Raw genomic sequence first — 16475 nt, 5'->3', positions numbered from 1 at the left:
GGGGGGGGGGGGGGGGGGGGGGGGTTGTTAAAAGCTTCACTGTTCTAATTAACATTGTGTTCGAGTCTGGTCTTCTGACTTCTCAGAAGTGATACTCAGGATCTTGTGTAAAATCCTAACTTGGGATTTAGGTTTTTCCGCAATGGGAGTACGGAGGAAAATGGCGCTTAGATTTGATTTAATCATCTTTACCATCCTTTTATTTGCATCGCCTGTACTCTCCGATCTGATCCTCTCAAAAGTCGATCGACGCGTAAGTTCAAATTTCAGTTTTGTTATCTGCCGCAGCATTTTCTTTTCTTTTATTTTTTTCATAATTCTGAAGTAATTTGAAGTTTTAGTTAATTTGTGTTTATGTTTATTGGATACAAGTATAATTTACAGTTTATAAACGAGAAATTGAAAAATGGTGAAGATTTTAATTTTCATCTTGCGATCCCTTGTTTGCAGATTGATTTGACATCGCAAATTGTACGCATCACTTCAACACTAAAGGTACCCAATAATATGAACTTAGTTAAAAGAAATGTCTCGATATATTTAAAATTTCCAACTTTTACACCTTTAGCATCAGTGAAACTTTTGTATTCATAGTGGGACCTTTGTAATGTGTGTTATAGGTGGAGAATGAGGGTTCTGAGCCAGTTTCAGAAGTTTTGCTGGCATTTCCTGATCTCCAAGTGAAAGACCTGGCACTTCTGAAGGCATCCCCTCATGAGGGGAAAGGGAAAGTGAAAAGTTTGTCTGCTAGCCTCCCTGTTGAAAATGTCAAACCCAATGGAATGCCAGCAGCCTTGACCTTTTATGCAGTAAAATTACCTAAGGCATTAGGCAAGGGTGACAGCTACACTTTTGATGTCTTGGCTGTGTTTGCTCATGCATTGCGACCATTTCCTGAGAAAATTACGCAGGCTGATATTCAGCTTGTCGTTTTCCAGGAGAGCGCGTTCTACCTCACTCCTTATGTCGTTAAGGTTCAGTCACTCAGTGTTAAATTGCCTGAATCTAGAATTGAATCTTATACAAAACTAGAGAATACGAAGATCCATGGTTCTGAGATCAAATATGGCCCGTATGAGAACCTCCCCTCATTCTCATATTCGCCCATAGTTGTCCATTTTGAAAGTAATCAACCTTTCGCAGTTGGTCAGGAAGTAGTGCGAGAGATAGAAATTTCCCATTGGGGTAATGTGCAGGTCACAGAGCATTACAAACTGGTCCACGGTGGTGCCCAAAACAAGGGTGAATTTTCTAGGTTTGTCCCTATTGCCCTTACATTTTATCTCTAAGTGGGTTGTGTACAGCTCTGCTGCTTGAAATCCTGAATTTTTGTATTGCATTTTTCTCATACAGGCTTGATTACCAGGCCAGACCCACCATCCGAGGTGCATCAGCATTTAAATATCTTATTGCAAAGATGCCACCAAGAGTTCATTCAGTTTATTATAGAGATGAAATCGGAAATATATCAACTTCTAATCTGTGGGGTGATTCCAAGAAGGTAAATCTCTGATATAATGAATAGGAAGATGTACTTCCAAAAGAATAAAAAAGTGGAAGATGTATGGATTGTGGTTTCTGATTTTAACAAGAGTGTCCTCTTTGATTGCAGACAGAATTATTGATTGAACCGAGGTACCCCTTGTTTGGTGGTTGGAGGACTGCGTTTACCATTGGATATGGTCTACCGCTTAAGGACTTCTTGTTCGAGTTAGAAGGGAATCGTTTCCTTAACATTACCTTTGGAAGCCCTATGAATGAATTGGTCATTGATAACCTCATTGTTAAGGTTGGTAATTTGATAATATTTTGATGTAATTTCTTTTCCTTGTTTATTTTGTACACTATAATGACGTTAGGTGGGAAATTGGGTTTTGGATAGAATTAGCCTTACTCTTACATCTTAAGAAAGTAATTACTCTAAAATACTGTGAGACTCTTTTAGTTATGTCCCAATGATCTTTTTCCAGAACTTCATTGAACTTGAATGGGGATTCATGTTTAAGTTTGTTTTCCCCAAGCCTAAGCAGTGTTTGTTCTTTTACGTTTTTCTTTTTTTCCCCTAAGAATTATTTGTTTGGTAACATAGAATATAACAGTAGAACTGGTTTCTGGATAACATTTCCCACCATCAGAGGTGGATCGACCTGATGACGTGTGGGGGCTTAACCACTGGGGAAAATAATTTTGAAAAAATTAAAGAGAAAATTACTTGATTTACTAATTAACCCCTGTTAAATCTATTAAAGCAGCCCCCGTTAAATTTATAAAAATAGCCCCATAAACTCATAAACCCAAAAAATTTAAAACTTTAACTTTGAGAATTATAAAAGCCCACAGTAACCGTATGGGTGGTTTAAATATTGTTTAATTGAGCCCTCATTAAATCTATTAAAATAACCTCTACAAACTCATTAACCCATAAAATTTTAGTTTTCATATCTTGTCATTATGTGATTAGTTGCTGGCAAATCGTTTTTCTACATCTACCCACTTGCAACCGTCCCTTCAGAACTTACTTGATTATGAGAAACAAAGGCCACATGAGGCTGGACTATCTTAAGTCCAAAACTTACTGGGTTAATTAATATACACATTATGGAGCCACCAAATCAATTTGCAAACAGTCAAATGCCACAATAAGCTACTAGACAATTTGAAAAACATGAATTGCATCCTGGTGGTTTCTACCCTGCTGTCCTGACTGAGTATTTTTGGCTTACAGGTTGTTTTGCCCGAGGGTTCTGGAGATATATCTGTTTCTGCTCCATTTCCTGTAAATCAGTGGGAAGAGGTACAAACATTTTTATATAAAACCTCTTCATTCTTTGTTTAGATACATCCAATATTTTCATTTTTTTACTTATTTTTATCCTAGTCTTGTATATGTTTATGTGTAGAGTTTGAAACAGAGCTCTATCATTTTCCACTAATTGTGATTATGATTCAATGTAGACCAAATTGTCACATTTGGATCTTACTGGTAGACCTGTGGTTGTGCTGCAAAAGACTAATGTTGTGCCAGAGCATAATCAATTTTTCCAGGTATTCTTATCTCCTGTCTTGAATGTGATTGAAGTCCTTCGGTGATAACATTTGAATGAAGCCAACATTACGTTCAATTGCATGTATGACATCATCACCTTGCAAAGTCATCATTCTTGCTGATGTTGCAATCACTTTTTATTTCGCAGGTCTATTACAAGTTCTCCAAACTTTCAATGCTTAGAGAGCCATTTATGTTAATTTTTGGCTTTTTCTCTCTTTTTGTTGCTGGCATCGTATATATGCATGTTGACATGTCAATTTCCAAATCATCTGCAGCTTATTTGGCAAGATTGCAGTGGGATGAAGTAAGTATGATGTGCTGGGTTAAGTTTCAATCTAGCATGAAAATATATACTTTAGATTAGGCCATCATCACAAGCTTTGCTTCTCATAATTTCAGGTTCAAGCAGCAATTCAACAAGTTGAAAATGTTATCAATCGATGCTTAACAACGCATGATAAGCTGGAAGCATCACTGCGTGATCTTTCTAGGACAGGGGATGTCCAAGCTTGCAAAGCAGCTCGTAAAGCAGCCGATGGTTTGTTAAAAGAGCTTTCAAAGGAGTTGAAGCTTGTGCTGTCATTCTTGCAATCTTCATCGGCAGCTTCACAAATATTGCCCAAGGTCTGATCAGCATTCACTTTATGCTCTCTTTTACATTCTCAATCTTCAAGTGATGCTGCCTTTACGCATGAAGTTTTAGCAGTATGTTATTTGACCAAGTTAGCTGTTTCCGAAAAAAATACTGGATTTTTATTCAAATTGTGACGTGGAAATATTAAGTTCCTTTGCTTCTTGTACATGACTAGGATGCTGCTATACGGTGATGCCTCTGTTATCTGGGAAATCTAATAAACATTGGTTGTATATGTAGGTGGAGGAGCTGGTTGCCAAGGAGAAAGATCTGCAAGAGAAGGTAATGGCTAAGCACTCCACTGTGGTGGACTGCTATGAGAAGAAGACAGGGATACGGGATAGTGAAAACCGGGTTGCTGCCCAGCAGCAGAAAATTACAGCTCTGAGGCAGGAGGTCGAAAATCTTCTGGAGCTTATTGATGAGATATAAAAGAATAGTTTTAGGTTTATTGCTTTGAGTCATCCACCGAAGCTGGTGAAGTCGTGCTTCAGGACGGAATTCTGTTATTTAAGGATATTGCTGCACTAACTTCGATTTATGTTGTCATTTTGCTGTAGAACTTTTACATTACATAGGTAAAATGAGTACTGGGATCCTGCTGAATGCAACTTAATTGGCCGAGCTAAGAATTTTGCTTTACCTCTCACGTTCTGTTGTATTTATTAGTTCATTATTAGTTTCCAATACAAAAAGCCTTCGCGGAAACTAGAAATTTAAGAACCTTAATCAAAACATTATTTTGTTTCAAGGACATCTAAAAAATACAAAAAAAAAAGAGACATAAATTTATGTGCTATGAAGTTGGGGCTTTTGGTTAAACCACTCCTTGAGAACTGAGAATGAATAATATGCATTGCAGCCATACAAATTCCCTTGACCGATGGAATCAAAAGAATTTCATTCACCATGAAACACCCGTGATCCAGACAACGCTTTACTTTCCTTCGGGTGGCTTTACTTGTAAAAGCTCAATATTCAGCTCAAATGTAGCTCCCGGCTAAAACATAGACACTTTATAGCTTCAAATTTTCACAATTTGTAATCAAAGAAAGAAAGAAAAGAATTGAGGACTAGGGTTTTACCGGTATCTCATTCATTCTTTTTTTATCATAACCTGCCTCTGGAGGAACAATCACAGTCCTCTGCAAAGAGATAAGAAAATGGTGACGAAATAGCAAGACAATAGGCCTATGGATTCTAATGTGAAGCATTGATTGTGCATATAAAGCCATAAGAAATTTTGAAGATGTTTTCACCTTGCCTCCTACTTTCATCCCTTCTGTTACTGAGTACATTGCTGGTGGGGGTTTTGGTGCAGCTTGTGCAGAAAAAAGACCATTTGGGTTGTCTACAAATTCACGCTTTCGTTCTTTACCAGGAGGACCTCCAACTTTGAACTCATATGGCTGCATAAAGCATGAGAATATGTAAAATAAGAGAGAGATTAGATAGACAAACACACGAGACACAACTTTCAGCTGAAAAGGGTTATGTTTGTGATCGAGGTAAGCTGCCATGGAATGAAATCACTAACTATCAAACATAAATTGATGAGTGGCAAGTGAAATTGTGTGTTTATCAAACACCATAGGTATTGAAGTGTTGTACTCTCAAAGTTAAGCAGAACCTCAGTAGATATAGACAAATCCTAAATATACCTCTGCAATGCTACGATTTCCGGCTAAAAGTTTAGATTCTCGACTTGACACAGCAGTGATACCCCGGAAAATACAATCAAAGTGCACCTAAGAGGAAAAAGTAAGTAGCACAGATTCAAAAAAAGGCAGAAAACAAGTCAATTATATATAATACAACTCTCTACTCAAAACAAACAAATGTGATGGTACCATATACAGCCAGGCTTTCTCACATGTATTTATTTTCTTTTATTTCTACAAAATTTGTGTTTCCACTCCACAATTTAAATGCCGCGTCACGTTTGTACGTGGTAGTACTACTGAAAAAGTGAATACAATAATAATATATCTTTGAAATTCTACTTTAAAGTTTAAACCAACCTGAACTGTTGATCCTTTTTGAGCTACTGGGCCTTTTCCCTCAACAATATCATAGTATTTCAACCCATCAGCTGCAAAATCAAATGTCAATTATCAAATGCTTTGTTATTTTGTAATGCGTATTTCTTAGATGCAGTGCGCCAAAATCACTGGAAATTAAAGCCAACTATTTCTTGAAATGGGGTTTGAAAAGAAAGTTCGAAGTTACAAGTAGTATGATAGTCTTCAAGTGGGATGGCTTTCTTGTTGCGTCTCTCTCTTGCTTCTGAGCATTTGGGTAGTGAAATGACGCTAAATGGGAGTGAAGATATCAGAATTGCTGCTGCTCTTCTTGAAATGGGTATTGAGACAACAGCTTGCTTTGCTTGTATTGTGGTGTGTTGTGGGCAAATTTGATGATCAACGGTCCATTTGCCGAAGCTCCTTATTGAAGCCATGGGCGTTGGGAAATAGGTTGCTTCTTTAGTTCTTAGATTGCATGAATGAAACCCGCATATATTATCTCCTCCTGCGGGCCTAGGCCTTCGCCATCCAGGGTCTAGTTCCCTTTCAATGAAATTACTTTCATAACCCTGTTGAAAATTCTTCTTCTTTCTTTTTCATATACTATATGTATTTTTTTAAAAAAATAAATAAATAAATAAAAGAGGAAGGCTTGGACAGACAATTGATGCTTACAAATTTTTAATATATATATATTTAATATCACACAAGTCCAGTTTTTGTCTTCAAAATTAAGAGTGAAGAATGAACACGCATTAAGAGTGCACATATAACTGTGAGCTGAGGTACTGTCAAAAGGTATAACACGAGAACCAGGGCATCCTCTGAGCTACACATGTATCTGAATTGTCTCGGAACTGTTCAGACAATGAATTGGAAAATTGGCCCAGAAATTGTGGGATTATTACTCAATCTTCAGTTTCAGGGGAATTGAGGAAGAGCCTGATTGCAAGCAAAGCATCAGCATCGTCTTCAAAATTCAAGAACACGAGCATGATGGATGGTTAACTCAAAAGATCAGGTGGCTGTCGGTTAGGAGGGCCTTTGTCGTTAGGCTGACGCTGATCTCCAGTAAGATCAACACTAGCCATGATGTTTGCTGTTTGATTAGGAGGAGGGGTTTCTACTTCTGCTGCTGCTGCTGCCGCCGCCGCCGCTGCTGTTGGTGCAACTCGTTGTGAAGTTAGCGATTGCAGTCGGATGCTGTTGATCGGCCTTCCCAACGTTCTGATTGATTGAGACAGTGAATGAGATAGAGAACGATGATAAGAAGAGTTAGAACGAATGCTTTCATGCTTCCTGGCTTTCCTGTGCCACTGCTTTAAGGCCTTAGAAGTTTGGTCATCGAAGATGGCCTTCTTCATGGTCGATCCCATCTGTGAATCATTTTATTTGATCCATTAGAAAATTAACAGCAGTGAAAATCCGACAAGAGTATAGAAAGCTCCAAGGAATGTTTAATCAATTTGTATGTACCTGAGTAACAAGAGCATAGAGTGGAAGTGTGATGTAGCTGCACATAAATTGAACTGCTATCCTGCCAAATTGAATCAAAATCAAGAGTCTTTTTGCTACATTGTTTCAGTGTTACAAGAAAAGAATTAACTGCTTCCAAGTTGACAATTGATTTAATGAATGATGCTTTGAAGCAATATCCGAGAAGATTGACCGACATACATACCCTAGAAAGAATCTTACAATTGCATGTGTAAAATCATCATGGAAACAAGACGTCAATCCAAACTCGTACTGCAGCATGAGCAAGCTTTAGAAAAATGTTGTTGTAGCTAACAAGCATATCACTATCAAGGACAAATGAGGAGACCAGTTTATTACCCATATCCATAAGAAATACGTAATCTCAAATGCATTCTGCAGATGAGATACACATACAGCCTTTGTCAGAAATCTTCGTTAATCTTGAATGTTTGCAATTAATAATCTCTCACAAACCAAAATGAGGACATACAATACAATACCGAACAGGCGAAGTTCGCTTACCTGAAACAGGACAAAATGGATCAAACGGAGGACTAACTGAGGTCGATTAAACCAAAAATAGCTGTCAGAGACTTGCACCAAAGGTATCCCCTGAATAACTACATGTCTTTCTTTGATTTCCATTGCCATCTGTGATATAATTCCTTGAAGCTTCGTTCCAACAGCTAAGACTACCTTCAAATATATATACACACACACGCACATACATATGATTGACCATCCTTAGTTACCTTTTAATTTATAAAAAAACGCTCGTAAACAATATAAGCTTTAACTTTTTCATTGCAAATTTCTTACCATTAGAGGAAAGAAGGACATAAAATACATAACAGGCCACCAATCTGAAATGCAAAATGCAGAGTTTGTTAATCTCCATATGCAAAAAAGATAACCACCGACTTAAAATGATCACACGCTAGAAAAGATTATGAAAAAAATGACTAACCATTAATATTAAGAAGCAAAAAGACTAGCATAGATGCCCATAATGGTGGACTGTTGTCAGCAAGAAAATATTAGTTACAAGAACATGGAAAGAATTATAAACTTGAAAATCACTAAACTAACATAATTTCTGTTAAATTATTAAAAGAAGGTACTTGAGGCAGGGGGTTTAATCAACTTAATCTCTCAAGTAAACAAATACAGAAAAACTTACCTAATTCCTACGACCACCTTGAAATCATCTTCCAGGGATCTTTTGATGTATTTTTGGAAGTCAAACTTACTTCCTGGCGCTAAATGAACCTACAAGAATAGAACAGCTATTTCACCAAAAACATGCATTATGCTGAAATTTTCAGCACTTGAGAAACTCACATTGAATTTCAGCACTTGAGAAACTCACATTGATAAATCCGTGTCTCATGGTAAGGTAATCAGCCTTGCGAACAGACCTGAAGAATTGTCGAAAAAAGCATATCTGCAAAGAGATTGTAAATTCCATCATTATCATCAACTTGAATGGCATAATTACTAGGCATATCTACTCATATTGCCACTCCTACATCCTATACATGGATCCATGCCTCATAAAGAATGATTTCAGAGCATGATTTTCTTTGTGCCAAAATGACCAAAAAAAAAAAAAAACATATTTTTCTGCACCATTCCAACATGGAAAAATGAAAAGAAACAACAGTTCCCAAACATCTTACAAGGTAGAAGATGGTCGGTGATTTCATCCAGTTATTGGTGTGGCCTCTAACAAATGATGTCTCGTGAGTGAGCCTAAATCTTGAGGAATCTGAATGATAAGCACGAACTCAAAGTCAGCCAGCACTGAAAAAATAACAGGTAAATGCAATAAATTTAACCACATACTAGCATCATTAATAATTTAACCGCAAACATCTAACCATATACCATTCACCATATGTTGTTCAGATTCAGTTTCCCGTTCCCATTGCTTCCACTTCCGGATCTGCGTGCCAGAGGTTGTATTAAGCAACTGATCATGTTTCATATAAACTTGAATGAATGTATTGCTTTTGAAAAAAAAAAGAGGAAAAGAAATTGAATTTGTCCCTTCAGTCATAAATAAAATTCCTATAACCACGCACCTTCAGCCTTCCAAGCGTCATTGTTATTGCACTGTAAAACACATGAAACACTGCCAAGAAGAAAATGAAAATGTGCAACTGATGTAGTCCGTGCACGGATATAAGCGGCACTTTCCCCTATAAAAAGCAAAACATATTAGTTGAGACTTGAGAGCTGGGAAGGAAAGGCTCACTAGCCGTCACTTAAGTCTCGATTACCAAACCATAAAGATTAGGGCAGTCCAGTTTAGTTCCAATGGGTTAATAATAATATTGATGCTTCCGGTAGACAAATATTTTTTAAAGAACGAAGAGTGTTCATTGTACAATCAAGGTCGGGTATATGCAGATCATACAAGTAACACTTTAATCAACAAGATGCATTTACCTTATGGCACCCGACATCGTCCGCTTCACCAGCTAACAATCTTTGCTCATACCATAAAGCTCTGCCCCGGCTGTCAAACAAATCGTGCTTTACTTTCTTCAAGCGTTCTTTTCGACACGGTAACATTGTATCAGCAACCTCAACCGGAATACAGATTTGGGCAATGTAATTTTGGCCGAATGTCAGGAGTAAAGATATGAAACCTAAAATCATGAGCTCTGCGGAGGAGGGAAAATTGGTCAAGGTGTTTGATTAACAGGTCACTATTGGTGTTGAACTAAAACCAACAAAACCAGAATTGGTTGTTTTTACCTCCTTTAATTTTCTCTAGTGCCTCTAACATAGCATACTTGTGTCTTTTATGAAATATCTGGAAAGAAAAAATAATAATAAATAAACAAATGCATTGCAGAACAACCCCACTCCCAAAAAAGGAAAAAAAGAAAAGAAAGAAAGAAAGAATTGTGAAATTCATGAGGCATTCCATTGCCGAGACAGGCATAAAATAAATAAAGTGAATAAAATGTTGTTACGTACCTTTGCTACCAAATGAAAAATCCCTTCGAGGACGAAGGAAAGTGCAACAATGATACCACAAACCATAGAGACTGCCCATGTTGGTGTTTGATCAAGCTCTCTTCCAGCTGATCCACCACCACCACCACCCGCCATCTTCTGTCGTTTTTTCCAATTCTTCCTCACAAAAACCCCCCCAAAAAAAAAAAAAGCAACCCTCAATTATTATTACTATTATTAATGTATTGTATAACTGTGTTCAAATTATTCCAAGAATCAATTGTGAAAGAGAAGGCCGGTGAGATGATGGATTTTTTTTTTTTAACCCCCTTTTTGGGTTAACTCTTTTTTGTTTATCTTTTTGTCATTGTAACAGAAAAGTGTACGGAGAGGATCATTAGGCCGTTATTATGGTTGAAAGTTTTGCCTATCTTTTTGGGAACCAAAAATTGTTAAATGCCTTTTTGCCATTGATGAAAACTATAAACCAGAGTGTTAATAGGAGAGATAATCATAATATGAGGTTCAGAATCGATTATGTAGCCAAAATAATAGCTAAAATAGGAAATTAAATTTATCTCTTTTTTTTTTTTAAATTTTGATTTATAATACTAGGTTAAGCTCTTACATTGTTAGGCACTTAGGTAAACTATGCATGGTCGGTCTCTCAATCAGTTCAGAGCCACGCATGTAAGAATTTGGAGTTAGAAAAATATAAAATAAAAGTTTCGCCGTTGACGGGGTGACAGGCGGGAATGTCGAATTGACTGATGAATAACTTTGAAAAATATGATAAGGATAAAAATCTATTTAGTCCTTTGAATTTTAAGATTATTGTTTATTTAGTCTTTGTAATTTTTAAAATATCTTAAAATATTCCTACCGTTAAAGTATTGATACTCTTACTATTATTTTTTATTTCTTTTAACTTATTTTTACAATATTATTCTTTTATAATAATTTTTTGGACATTAATAAAAAAATAATAATTAAATTACTAATTTAATATATAATTTTTTTGCAAGCACCATTTGCGCAGTTAGTAGTTTGCATACAATTTTTGACAATTAAAAATTAATATAAATTTTTATTTTTATTTTTTAAGGTTAAATTGATAATTTAATTATTTTATTTTTATTAATATCCAAACAAAAAAATTATTATTGAAGGATAATATTGTAAAAGTAAGTCAAAAAAATAAAAAGTAACAGTATGGGTATCAATACTTTAACGGCAGGGATGTTTCGAGATATTTTAAAAAATATAAAAACTAAATGAATACTAATCTTAAAATATTAGGACTAAATAGACTTTTACCCATATGATAATAGCATGGCATTGAATAGAGCCATAAAAGATTTCTTTGCGGTCAAAGATCCAAGTATCTGTAGCCGAAATGTTCGGAGGCCCTCGGGTTAGTAGTAACAACAGGGAAAACAAATATAGGCAAAGCTATTAAGTTAGCTGCACAATAAACCAAAAAGACCACATGCAAAAGAAAATTCTAACTCTATTCGTCCGGGAGGGGAAAACAAAAAAAGGGAAAGAGAGACAAATCACTGTTCCTAATTTAGCTTTCAAGGCAACCTTGACGAAAATTGCTTGTGCTGAGACCGAGAATCACTTGGAACAAACACAGGTAGCTGGCCGCCCCTCTGTAATCTACTTTGTTGATAATTACTTGACGTGGAACCTCTATCGAGACTATAGGCCATTGAACTGCCAGTTCTTGTCCCTCTGCTCAGCTGATCATTCACAAGAGGACCACCAAAGAATATAGATTGACCTGTGTACAAAAGCTCTGCCCCCAGTACCTGAGAAGAACCAGCACCTCCCGAAGAAGAGGAGACAAAGCGCCCAGCTTCTGGATCCCAAAAGACTGAATTTCTTGAATTTTCTGCAGCTGTACTCCCTTTTTTTCTGATGGGAGCTTGTGCTGCAGTTTCATGGACAGTGGTTTCGTGTCCTAGGCTTTGTCTTACTGACAAAGGAGATTGGTTAGCTGATGATTGATACATGGGGTTGAAGTGATCCATGCTAGAAATATGCTGCACCAATGGAGATGGGGCAAGGTTAGAAACATGGGGACTGCTAAAGTTACTAAGACTCTGACCGCACGTCTCACTATCTTCCCTGCTAGCACGACTCGGTGGATATGAGCTCTTTGATTTCCCTGCTTTATTGTTTCTGGATGGAAAACCTTGGTTACTGCTGACCGGGCTACTTCTTCCGCTTACATTGCTGCTGCAGAAATCATCAGCATCATATGGATGTTGTCGACCACCAATTGGACGTAGAACAGATGATGATGCTCTAGCTTTTGCTGCAGCTCTCATTGCCTCGGTGGAATCCAACTTTGCAAGTTTCCATGCACTGATTCGTACCGGACGCTGGGCCAACCTTTTCCCTTTGTCAGCTCCCACAGCATCTGGATCAACCGTGGATGGTAAGCGTCCTGGTTCCAGATGTGGTATAACTTCGTCCTGCTTATAAAAATAAAATACAGAAAATAAATCCAGTTATGAACTTTTTATGTAGAAAATCTACACACTTTCTGTGCTGTTGTGAGGATAGAAATTGAAGCTCAGCCAACAATAGCATACAGGGGAATTATCTTTCAACACAAAAGCATTGGCGTACTTACTGATGTTCCCCCATTATTTTGAGGAGCCACTTTTAACTAGTTCTCTACAGGCTAGCATGCCAGTAGACAAGAAGCCAAGATGGCCATTTCCAAAGAAAATGCAGAGCATGTGAAATACGATATGGAAACAGTTTCCCGACAAAGAAAATTACATAGTAGTAATAAGTACATGTCAAGAGTTTCCCTAGTAATTAAACATATACCTAGCATAGTCTTAATAGTTTACAGCCTTTCCAATTATGGATGGTATTTATGACAATTTAAATCAACAGCTCCCATTCAGTCTATGTCCCTAAGAGAAAAAACACTCCTCAATCAAAGTTGACAAGGTAAAATTAATGAAGTGGTACCTGGTGGTCCATGAAGATCCTTGGAGGAGTACACCAAGCACCTTTGTATTGCAGACTCATTCCAAGAGAGCTTCTTCCGCTGATTGCAGTCACAGCGGAACTGGTTGGAGAAGTTGGCACACTTTGTTGGTCTCCTTCATCAATAGATGGTCCAGGTGGTTCACTTTGAGTTCTCATAGCAACGACGTACTCATATGTTGTGATACCCTGTCCCAGAAACAACAAAAACTGAATATTTGCAAATGCATATAGAAAGACAGAAGAAAAGGAAGAGGGAGGAAGTCATTTCAAGAAGTTACCTTTCGTATCAGAATCATGTGGAAAAAGAATAGTTCTCCAAGAGGCACGGTGGCCAGAAAAGAAACAGCTGTGCATATGGCCTGAAATCATTAATGTAAAGCATTAGTTGCTCTTCCATGGATTCAGCGCCATTTCCACGTTATTAACAGTCCAATGTGTGACTTTACAAATGGTTGAGAAAATTGGGGATATGTCCTGAACTGAGGTAAATTTGCCTCAGATAACAGGTCACACAATTAGAATAATCACGCATCAATCTTCCTTAATAAGAGAAGAATCTTTTCCAGATAATACAGAAACAATCTGAACCGTACACAGAGATGCAGAAACATACTACTACAGTGGCTAAAGGGGGAAGAGAAAATCCAACTCCAAGCCTCTCAGTTATATGATTTTCTGTACCCTTTTTATCCACAAAGCATCGAACAAGGACAGCAACTCCAACCCCAAATTCCACAATAAGCTGAGACAAAAAAAAAAAAAATGCATATGCATACACTCAATGATAGCTTAAACAGGTTGTAGGACTATAAAGTATAAACTGAAAGGTTGCATACCCAACCCAAATAAGCATTGTTCTAAGACTTACCCAGACAAGGCTTGCTGCCATAAGGCACACAAAGGTAATATAGTTCTTTCTTCCCACGCAATTATTCAACCACTGCAACATATATGCAGACAGTTTTAGTCATACCAAATTATTCATAAACCCCCCCCCCCCACCCCCCCCAAAAAAAAAAAATATAACAGCACTAAGTTAGTAAATACTTTGTGCCGTAAAGATAGGACATGCAGAGTATGTTTTATACCAGGATATCCTATTAATGACGCAAAAAGAACGCATGCTAACATTCAAATGTGGCACATGATTGCAATTTTCTAAGCAAAATATTCCATTCTACATCAAGCCTCCTCAGATAAAGAAGACTAGAATGTCTGAGACTTCTCCATACCGGAGACTAACAGGGATACACATCTAATCTTACCCGACAATGATGATCAAATCCATCAACGCATTTGTCACAACTCCTGCAATGTTTGCTGAACTTGCGTACCTGCAAAGAAAAACTTTCTTTAGTACACAGTTCAGTTTAATGTATCACTCTCTGTTTTCACCTTTTGTTTGAGTGCCCGAGCTGGTCAGACCATCCCATCAAGTTCAAGCATGGCAAATTGAAAGAACCAGACATTGGCAGATTACTGTCTTTGAATCATTAAGTTATCTTACAGTTTTATTCTCTTTTCTTTATCTCTCTAGGGTTTTTTGAAGTATTTGAGTGAGAATGTGGGGTTTCCATGCATAAGAAAACAATGTCATTTAAAAGAAAGAGCTCTGCCTCTAACAATCATGTACCTCAGCATTGCATAATGTGCAGAATAGAGCATCCTCCTCTCCTGATTGTAGTAGATCTTCATCTTTGCGGCAATCTTTGATTACAAGAAAACCACAAAAGAAACCTCCAATTTTTGAGCACCAACCTGGACCATGCCCGTTAGAATTTCCTCCGTCCTTTAGACCTACTTTACTAGGTCCTTCAATAGGAGATGCATTGCCTGATCAAAAGCAAAGAAGAAAGTATCTAGACAGGTGAAAGACCAGACTATTGTCCCCTTTTTTTATAAGAAACCGGACCAGATTATTGTCCGTTTAATAAAGAGGATGAACACCAGTTCAGTGAATCATGAGGCAAAACAACAGGTCCGGTGTATTAATTGGAGAAACTTCCAGGATAACCTTTATATTACATTTAGTAACCAAGTATGCTTAATACCATCAAAGTGGTGAATTCGACCTGATTCAGCACTCAGCACCCTAATTTGAGAATTATCAGAATACTTACCAGGCAGATCAGTGTCATTTTGTAATTTATACGCCGATATCTTGTCAGGTTCAATTAGAATTCCAGGATCAGCAGGATCAATACCAGTGCACCGCACGTAAAGAATGAATACACAGAAAGCCTGAAATTCCAACTCAAACGTTAAGATAACAGACAAAGGGAAAACAAGTGAGGGCTTGTTGGAGAAAAAAAAAAAAATAGGCTTTGATTGTTCTTACCAAGACAGAATAAACACCGATTGCCACATATTCATAGATTTCTGTCCCAAGAAAAGGAGCAAAGAACGCATAATATGCAACGGATAACAAGAAAAAGACAGTTATAGCCACAACCTGTCCACCATAAAAAGTTGGCCTCAACATCAGTAATCCTTGCATTTTTTTCCCTCTTTAATAAGAGATCTCACCAGTAACTGAGTATGCAAATTATACTAAAACTAGTTGCTTGAACGAGTCATCTCCCTATTTCACAAACATAAAGATTTACAGGCTCCAAAGTGAAAATAGAAAGGACTTTTCTCAAAACTCACACATTGCATTTTCAGTAATTGAAGAGGAAAACTCACACAAGCAGGGAAAGAAGAAACACAATATATAGTTGTATACCCGCCAGTCCACCACTCTAAAATTATTCACACACAGAATCTACTTACAATTAAAACTCAAAACTTATCTGCAAAAAGCACATTGAACAACATTTGAACAGACTGATAATATGTAACTAAAAAAAAAAAAAAGAGTACCTGAAAAGTGTGAGCTGGAAGTTGCCATCCATGTCGCCTAGCCATAGTTATAAATTTACAAGTCCACTCACTCGTTAAATAAACACCGTTAGCCCCTCAAAAAACGCTCATGATAAAAAAAATTTAACTAAATACATAATGTAAATCTACAATCTCCCATCAAAACATTTACTTCAGAAAAAAGTCATCCTTTTTACTTGGCTTCTCTCTACTTTGGTCGCCACAAAAACCAAGTTTCAAAATTTCAATCTCGACCCAGATGTTAAAAACTGAATTTAAGACGACCCATTTAGTTCATTTTGAGTTTCAGAGTTTGTGGAGCTCGATTTATGGATCAACGAGCCTTTGCAGAGAAGTAGAGGAAGAAGCAGAAGAAGAATTAAAAAAGGAATGCTGTGGAACCATTTGTAATTTCAAAAAACCGCGTTTCTTCACCAAACGTTTA

At 37.1% G+C, this 16475-nt stretch overlaps 4 protein-coding genes across 6 annotated transcripts; 1 reads left to right on the top strand and 3 right to left on the bottom strand.

The window, feature by feature from the left end:
- The first annotated feature begins 26 nt into the window (after positions 1-26).
- On the top strand, positions 27-4325 carry LOC18041947 (dolichyl-diphosphooligosaccharide--protein glycosyltransferase subunit 1A). The gene is made up of 10 exons (XM_006435353.2): positions 27-253; positions 451-495; positions 621-1255; positions 1354-1501; positions 1613-1789; positions 2726-2794; positions 2956-3045; positions 3195-3353; positions 3449-3673; positions 3924-4325. Exons 1-10 carry the CDS (start codon positions 143-145, stop codon positions 4113-4115), a joined length of 1851 nt encoding a protein of 616 aa, XP_006435416.1. The 5' UTR covers positions 27-142; the 3' UTR covers positions 4116-4325.
- A 112-nt stretch (positions 4326-4437) lies between these two features.
- On the bottom strand, positions 4438-6187 carry LOC18041871 (peptidyl-prolyl cis-trans isomerase FKBP18, chloroplastic). Its single transcript, XM_006435350.2, has 6 exons — positions 5913-6187; positions 5705-5775; positions 5345-5431; positions 4943-5092; positions 4769-4828; positions 4438-4683 (listed from the first exon to the last, which is right to left on the bottom strand). Exons 1-6 carry the CDS (start codon positions 6139-6141, stop codon positions 4621-4623), a joined length of 660 nt encoding a protein of 219 aa, XP_006435413.1. The 5' UTR covers positions 6142-6187; the 3' UTR covers positions 4438-4620.
- A 288-nt stretch (positions 6188-6475) lies between these two features.
- Positions 6476-10341, bottom strand: LOC18041870 (MLO-like protein 9). The gene is made up of 15 exons (XM_024184848.1): positions 10175-10341; positions 9950-10007; positions 9638-9855; positions 9271-9387; positions 9074-9131; positions 8866-8954; positions 8556-8630; positions 8367-8455; positions 8154-8203; positions 8006-8049; positions 7709-7882; positions 7544-7579; positions 7389-7456; positions 7184-7244; positions 6476-7083 (listed from the first exon to the last, which is right to left on the bottom strand). Exons 1-15 carry the CDS (start codon positions 10307-10309, stop codon positions 6712-6714), a joined length of 1644 nt encoding a protein of 547 aa, XP_024040616.1. The 5' UTR covers positions 10310-10341; the 3' UTR covers positions 6476-6711.
- A 1244-nt stretch (positions 10342-11585) lies between these two features.
- On the bottom strand, positions 11586-16455 carry LOC18043074 (protein S-acyltransferase 21). Of its 3 annotated transcripts, none has more exons than XM_024184845.1 (10): positions 16031-16455; positions 15507-15620; positions 15289-15409; positions 14802-15001; positions 14434-14502; positions 14037-14108; positions 13782-13910; positions 13447-13527; positions 13148-13354; positions 11586-12639 (listed from the first exon to the last, which is right to left on the bottom strand). In XM_024184845.1, the coding sequence occupies exons 1-10, from the start codon at positions 16073-16075 to the stop codon at positions 11731-11733; spliced, it is 1947 nt and encodes a 648-aa protein (XP_024040613.1). In that variant the 5' UTR covers positions 16076-16455; the 3' UTR covers positions 11586-11730. The 3 variants fall into 3 exon arrangements, with proteins under 3 accessions (XP_024040613.1, XP_024040614.1, XP_024040615.1); XM_024184846.1 differs by having other exon boundaries at positions 11586-12636; XM_024184847.1 differs by lacking the exon at positions 13782-13910.
- Positions 16456-16475: the final 20 nt, after the last annotated feature.

Source organism: Citrus clementina, unplaced genomic scaffold, assembly GCF_000493195.1.
Source record: "Citrus clementina cultivar Clemenules unplaced genomic scaffold, Citrus_clementina_v1.0 scaffold_5, whole genome shotgun sequence".
NCBI lineage: Eukaryota > Viridiplantae > Streptophyta > Magnoliopsida > Sapindales > Rutaceae > Citrus > Citrus x clementina.
This window is presented reverse-complemented; position numbering and strand designations above follow the sequence as displayed.